The sequence below is a fragment of the Penaeus chinensis genome, chromosome 33, assembly GCF_019202785.1.
Source record: "Penaeus chinensis breed Huanghai No. 1 chromosome 33, ASM1920278v2, whole genome shotgun sequence".
Taxonomy (NCBI): domain Eukaryota; kingdom Metazoa; phylum Arthropoda; class Malacostraca; order Decapoda; family Penaeidae; genus Penaeus; species Penaeus chinensis.
In genome coordinates, this window is record NC_061851.1 from 11,154,877 (window position 1) to 11,162,376 (window position 7,500).

The window sequence follows — 7,500 nt, forward strand, 5'->3', positions numbered from 1 at the left end:
AAGGGACAGAAACGAAAAAGTAGGAGGGGAAAAAAAAAGACCATGCAAAATTTGTTGAGTGGAAGGCTGAGTCCCAAGGTTGAGGAGTTCCCCAGCATTGGGTCCCAGTCTCCACCTCCTAAGCCCCCCCACGACAACAACACGCAAGGGATAGGAGGGGGAGGTATTATAAAAAGTGTTTACTAATGAGTAGTTTGACTGTTAAAAATACTCTTACATGTACTTACATTTGATTTCATTACAAATTGTGTGGGACTATTCCACACATGGGGTATTTGCATTTTATCAACATAAACAAAAATTAGTTTCAATTAAACATGCCAGGGAAAAGAGTGAGAAATTATCAAGTCATTTTATTCAGCAAGCCTCTATTGTATTTCCACATTTTTGGAGTATGTTTTAATGCATACCACAGAAGTTATAAAAAAAGTAATGATAAAATAAATATCATAATGTTTTTGTTTGCACAAGTGTTCCATTTCAGTCAAGAGATAGAAGTACTATTTTTATCAGTATATAGATAAAGACCACCTGAAAATGAAGGAAGATTGACCATAAATGCCTTAAAAAACAGTGTACAAATGAGGCACAGCCATCAGTGAGCATCACATTTTGTTTTTCATTTGAATTTTGCAGGTATGTCCTCATTTCAAGTAAAATTATAAAAAGTGAAAATTTCTGTTTCTTAACCAATGCGGATGGGCATGGCATTTAAGTACATGCCATGCCCACTGTGAGTTTACTTCATTAATTGCTTTTACACATATATGGCTACACTAGTACTAAATCACCAATGAGACAATTACGCGTACCGCCTGTCTTAACCATATACCCTTTCCCTTGATTTATGAAAATATTTTACAGTATATTATTTTGCTGTTACTAATGTATATAACATTATAATAATAATAATATCTATAATGAAAACACCATTGATATTCACACATCATTAAAAAATATATTTTCCCCATCAGTTCAAGGACTGGTGATATTAGGTAAGGTCACTAGGTCTACTAATTGACTCCTCTGTGGCTAAGCACTAGCAGAGCCATCAATGTGCAGAGACATTTCACAAAATTATAGAAACGGCCAGCTTTACCCCCATTCTTTATTAATTTTCCCCAGCAGCATTTGGTTAACATTATCAAATATATTGCATTTCTACTTGTTTAGCTCTCTGGAGGCAAACAAAGAGATGATCATTCACAATTGTTAACTCTTTTCATCTACTATTTAATCATAGTTACGGTTTGTCACTGTATAAAAGCATTGTGAATGAGAGCATCAATAAAAAGAAAACTAATTCCTACACATTTGAGAACTACTCATTCTTACATACTCACAGATGTCTAGATAAGGCCATTAACTTAGAATGCGACTGAACTCCATAGACCAAAACAGAACATAAATCTTTTGGTATTAGGAGAGGAATGAATGACATCCACTTCTTTTGTATATGAATGAGATAAAATGTGTGCATGATTAAGCAGGTTTCAAGATGACTAGGTCAGATTTTGGCAATTATGTAAGTATAACAACTGACTTGAGTCCTTAAATGTTCTCTGCAAAAATTTTTAAATTTCCAGGTAGACTACAGCAAACTCATCATGCCAATATTATGACCTAAACCGGTAAATGAAACACACTATAGTGTTATGCTTGCGTAAAGAAAACAAAGTAACCAACCTTGCATTTGCAAGAAATCAAGGATCATTTTGAAACCTCAAGCCTTACAATAAACTTTGGTAGTGTTTTTAGCCAAGATAAACATTCTTGCACACAATTAAGGACTTAGTTGCAAATTGAAGTAATCATAATAAACTATACATTACCCATTTTTGTTTAATTATATATCTGACTAGAATATTATGGCTAAGATAGTAATTATTAGAAACTGATCATTTAAGATTTCAATTTATGTATAGAAGTGTGAAACACATTTAAAAACAAGTTTCAAATTTCTTCTTGAAGTTTAACAGACAACTGTGTACAAATTTAACCAATAAATATTCAGTTTACATAAAAAATACAACTGAGAAGGTACAAATACTGGTAAAGTGGGATATCAACACTAAGATAACTTTTAAATATTTATTAAGAAAAACTACATAGCAGATTTTATCATCACAGGTGTGTACTCCCTGATACACAACTCCTCCTGTCCAAATTTCCTGAATCAAAGACATTTCCTTTCTAAAATCGTAACTATGACACCTTGCAAGATATTGACAGCTAATTGAAAAGGCCCAAGACACACCCCTATTAATACAATGAGGAAACTAACGGGAGACAGATCCTTTCATCTGGTGGTCAGAGGTACAGCGACTGCCACTCCCACACAACCTTGTAGCTATTGAGCCTTTCCCCCACAAGTGAGGCAGCCAAGTAAATGCATACATGAACACATTAACGCTTCCAGGTATGAAATAATGAACAGTGAAGATTCACACTCCTAGGATGCTATGACACAAGACAATTCTTATAAAAATAAAAAGTCCTAACCTGTTTGTCACATGAAGGGAGCAAGCGAATTAAAAAACATTCACTCCTGGGAAAGATGCCTGGCCAAATGGTGAAATTCTTTTTATCTGACTTACAAGACAACTAGTGTTAAATGATGGTGATGACAATTAAAAGTTTTCTGTAAGGGTTTTTCTTCCTCTCCTTTCAATACAGTGCTCTCTGTATATAGAACTCATGCAAGACAAGAACTAGTGCTCAGAATTCAGAAGTATTACTTGCTGTATGTACTGAGAGCAAAACCCACCAGATAAAGGGAAAGAAAATGATCTAGGGTAAACATTAACTGTAGCTTCATGATCTTTTGGTTTTTTCACTCTTTAGACAAGAGGGAAGGAGGCGGAGGAGGCAATGCCACACTGGTTGTCACGGTTGCGGGCCATCTTGACGTAGCCCTGATCACCCCAGCTTGTACCCCAGGAGTTCTTTACCAACCAGTAATCTGTGCCATCGTCATCAATGCCGTAGCCAACAACAAGGACACCATGGTCGAGCATCTCAGGGGAGCATTCTGGTTCAATGTACACACCTGTAAGGAAGAAAGAGTTTAGGAACTGTCACCACAACTATCAAATGCAGTGAAAAAATATTGTTTTATCTGTTATAAAATATGAAATTTGACAGTTCACTTGGCCCCATTATGGTTTAACTTCTAAGCTATTTCTGCTTTTTTGCCCTTAAACAGGAGAGCTTTGCGAGTATGTAAGATGTGGAAAATGGCATTTTATGATCTATTCAAGTACAATTATTGCACTTCTATTCTTACTAATTTGGATATTCATAACATATTTGGATATTCATAACATAGATGATTTAGATAAAATAATATAATAACAAAAATATTAATAAATACACACACAGATAACTAGATAGAAAAATAGCTACTGAGTTTTGTCCTGGGCAAGTAGATCAAATAACAATTGTTCACCATTCCTGGCATTTCACAAATAGTAAACTAGGTCATATGAGTTTAGAATGACTGATTTTACAAACCAGAAAACTGCTCTTGCTGTGTCAACAAAGTTTAGAAAAGTTTCTGCAAGGCAGGGCATAGAAAAAAATAACTAAATCTAACCTTATGTATCTAACGCAAAAAATTATGCAGGTGAGCTCGACTTTCAACAGTAATCAAGGGTTAACAGGTTAAGCATTGTTGGATACAAACAAAAAGCAAAGACAAAAAAATAAGGAAAGAAACAGAAAAAGAAAAGAGTACTAGACCCAATACCAAAATTATTATAATGATAATAATGGAAAAAAAACAACAAAGTCCTACCATGGCTGTAGAACTGGAATGACTCGTGAGATGCGTCAATAGCCACAGACACTGGGCCAACTGTCGCAACGGCCTTCTTCAGGGCATGTTCACTTCCCTCACGCACATCAACAAAGCCCTTGTCCTCGGCACCAGCAGCTCCAGGATTGTAATGGCATTTCTCATCCTGTTGGAATTTACACTTATTATCTTGGAAGTACTGTGACTCTTAATCTTGGTGATATTTGTAATAATTATCATTTTTGAGAGGATTAAAAAAATTTAGAGAGATTTTTTTAATATTTGCATATAGTGTTATTTATAAGTTTTCAGTGTCGCAGAAAAATAAACGAGGAAAGTCTTGCAAGTCCTTCAAAGAAGCATCCCTTCCCTTCTATTCCTTACCTCTCCATCATAGGGGTAGCTATCCTCGGTGTCGATACCGCCATTCTCCTTGACATACTCGAAGGCATTGTCCATGAGTCCACCATTGCAGCCATTGTTGCCAAACTTGCGAGAGCAGTCCACCAGGTTCTGCTCTGAGAGGCTCACCAGCTGACCAGTCTTGCGGAATGTCTGGCCCTCCAAGGCACCAGTCTGAAAACCAGGGCATTTCAATAAGTGAGGAATAGGGACAAGCTAGGAAGGCTTTTTCACCACATTGCTACAAAAGTATTTACTTTGATAGTAATAATTATAATTAATAATAAAAGTAATATTTATAACAATTACTTTGATAATAATGATTATAATTATATATAATAATACCATCTACAAAATAAAAATGACTCGAAAAATAATATGAACAGCGAAGTATATCAACTCTTCTTGCAAATTACTAAAATCAAGCCAGAAAACCGGTCCCACAACTCTCAAGAAACTCACAGCAGAGAAAGCCCAGCAGGAGCCACACTGGCCCTGGTCCTTGATAGGTGTGACGGCTCCCTTGGTCCTCCAGTCAACATTCTTGGGAAGCTGCACGTCATTATCAGGCTCAATGAAGGTGGCTCCGGTGTAAGGCCGGTTGCTCTTGTAACCCCCAGTGTGGTTTCCACGGAAGCCGTTCATGGTCGAGATGAACTCATGGTGGAGCTGCAAAGGAAGGTGGTGAAATAAGAGGTTGTGTGATATATCAAAGGTAAGCACTATGTTTCTAGCCCATGGTTTTCACTTCGGTATTGATAATTCCGTTAAGAGATAAATATTTTTATCTAATTATGCAATAGAATTTTCACAATACTTGCAATATAAAGTAATCTCCACTATAAATATAAAAAATATAAAGTGAGCCTCTACCCCACACTATACTTACCATATCTCCATATTTGTTCATACTGAGTTTGTAAGTGTGGTGTCCTTGCGAATAGCCCTTGTTGTGGTTGGCAATCTTGTGCTTGTTCTCTGTGAAGATCTTCATGCGGAATGACTCCTCGACCTCTGAGTCATACTTCTTGCCATGCTCAAGCTGTCAGAAAATGAAACAGGGATAAAGAATGAAATCAAAGAAGATATTTTCATTTAAACGGAATGTACGGGAATGTGTGATAATACAGATACATTCTACAATAAATGATATTATCAATAAAAATAATAACTATCTAGAAATACACTGGCATCAGACAAAGTGATTACATTGTATAACAAGTAAATATCACTTTAACATATTACAAAGTGTTCATTCAAAGACAAAAATGAAAGAATGCTTACCTTGAAAGCTTCCCATTCCTCCAGGACAACAGAGAAAAAGGACACGGCCGATGTGGATGCCACAACGGCCACAAGTACCGCTGCACTTAGGAATTTCATCTGAAAACATCACAAGCTATTAATATTCTCCTTCAAATTCAGCTGAAGTCCTACACACACACACACACACACACACACACACACACACACACACACACACACACACACACACACACACACACACACACACACACACACACACACACACACACACACACACACACACACACACACACACACACACACACACACACACACACACACACACACACACCTATACGACAGAAATTAGGGACTGTCTATATATATATACATACACACAAGTGTACACAAGTAAAGTAAGAAGTTTACAGATTACAATAATATCACACAAGGCAAAGAACTCCAATTTTACTATAACCATAAAAAAGCCTTGAATGGTACTACAATAACAGTGGGATCTGCTAGGCTTACATAGCAAGTTATAGATATGTGAATCAAGTTCTGAAAAAAGACTAGCAAGAATATATAAATGTGCACACAAGGTTAAAATTACTTCCTTGTAGGGCTTCTTTCTGGCTTCTGTGGTGCTCTGGGCAACAACAACTTATATCTATTTATATCATGATTATGGTTTTGATATTATAGTTGTTATATTGTATATATATCACAACTTGGTCATTACTGCAGATTTCATGACTGGCATTTAAAGTCTAACAAAAGAATCCCTTCAATTATATTCTACAAGGAACCTGGACTTGGATGTAAGTTTAATGAAGTGTTAAAAGTGGAGTGGGAGAGAGAGAGGTTTACTGAACCCCATGAATCATTAAAAATAAGTCACATACTCCCTATGCATAGGTTATCATCTCTATGGTAAAGTCTGGAGCACCAGGAATTCTAATAAAATGGCATGTGTATGACAGACTGCTAAGTAACAGTCAATAACAAATCAATCATGCTCCATCCTGGGAAAGTGAATTGATCCTGTTGGTGCTCTGGATAGCCAATACAGCTCCAATACTCTTTTCTAACACTACAAGCTCTAACTGACCTAAATGTGCATGGAAGACTGCCTTATTTAGCTCTCTTTAATGTACAGACCACTGCAAAAGTTTAAAGCAACACTACTATTACACCTCCAAGTGAGTTTGGATTTACAAAGCCAATAGTAATGGATAAAATGATTCACACAAAAGCAAGAGTAAATGCCATCCCTTTTATCTCAACATTTAGAACCTGAACCACAAAGTACACCTAAAATCAAGCAATTCATATTTGACATCTGGAATCACTTATGCTGTATGAATTACACATCCAAACAACAAGGCTATAAAACCCTCCTTTCATCCTTCACATAACCATACAAAGCTAATCACTATGTATTAACCCAACGACTCAAAAGATTAATTGGTTGACTGACACTTTTCCTCATTACTCTCTTTAATCCGCCTGTGTAGGTCAGATTTATGTGGCTGGGGACAAAGGCACTAACTATAGAGCCATTACATAGTGAAATATCAAAATCTATTTCGTTTAAAGCCTTTAACAGTGAGAAAAAGAGAAAACTTTCCAACACACTCGATACAACCCACATATATAAAGGAATTCGTTCGCCTGAAAAAAATACCAATTATTAAGAGTCACTTGACTTCCTGTCCCTTTAAATATTCATCACCTACATTCAGCAAAACAACTGTATCCCTACTTAAACGACTAAAAAGAGAAAGAAACAGAAAGAAACATCAATTATTGGAGAAAAATGGCCCATAGCAACACAGAGAAAGAAAGAAAAAAAGTCGTATATAAGAACTGGTTTGACGTCTTTTTTTTCCTAAACTTCAAACTCATCTGACACTTTTTTTTTTTTACTGTTACTCATCTGAAAGAAAGTCACCTGGATGCTTTCGAATTATGAATATATTAAAACGGAAGTCAAACTTGCAGGAGGAAATTTTGGTTAATTGAAGGGACGCCGATGACCTACAAATGTCACTAAG

The 7,500-nt window shown here is 36.2% G+C and overlaps 1 protein-coding gene across 1 annotated transcript; it reads right to left on the reverse strand.

Annotated features, from left to right (window-relative positions):
- Positions 1–2,077: 2,077 nt before the first annotated feature.
- Positions 2,078–5,643, reverse strand: LOC125042957 (procathepsin L-like). Its single transcript, XM_047638796.1, has 6 exons — positions 5,483–5,643; positions 5,088–5,240; positions 4,661–4,867; positions 4,181–4,372; positions 3,797–3,962; positions 2,078–3,049 (listed from the first exon to the last, which is right to left on the reverse strand). Exons 1-6 carry the CDS (start codon positions 5,579–5,581, stop codon positions 2,841–2,843), a joined length of 1,026 nt encoding a protein of 341 aa, XP_047494752.1. The 5' UTR covers positions 5,582–5,643; the 3' UTR covers positions 2,078–2,840.
- Between the last annotated feature and the right edge of the window lie 1,857 nt (positions 5,644–7,500).

Excerpts from the sequence above, each read along its gene's own strand:
- LOC125042957 (XM_047638796.1), bottom strand. The coding sequence starts at position 5,581 with ATGAAATTCCTAAGTGCAGCGGTACTTGTGGCCGTTGTGGCATCCACA. Across the intron at positions 5,241-5,482 it reads AGGAATGGGAAGCTTTCAAG|CTTGAGCATGGCAAGAAGTA; the intron begins GTAAGCATTCTT and ends ATTTTCTGACAG. Across the intron at positions 4,868-5,087 it reads TGAACAAATATGGAGATATG|CTCCACCATGAGTTCATCTC; the intron begins GTAAGTATAGTG and ends CTTCCTTTGCAG.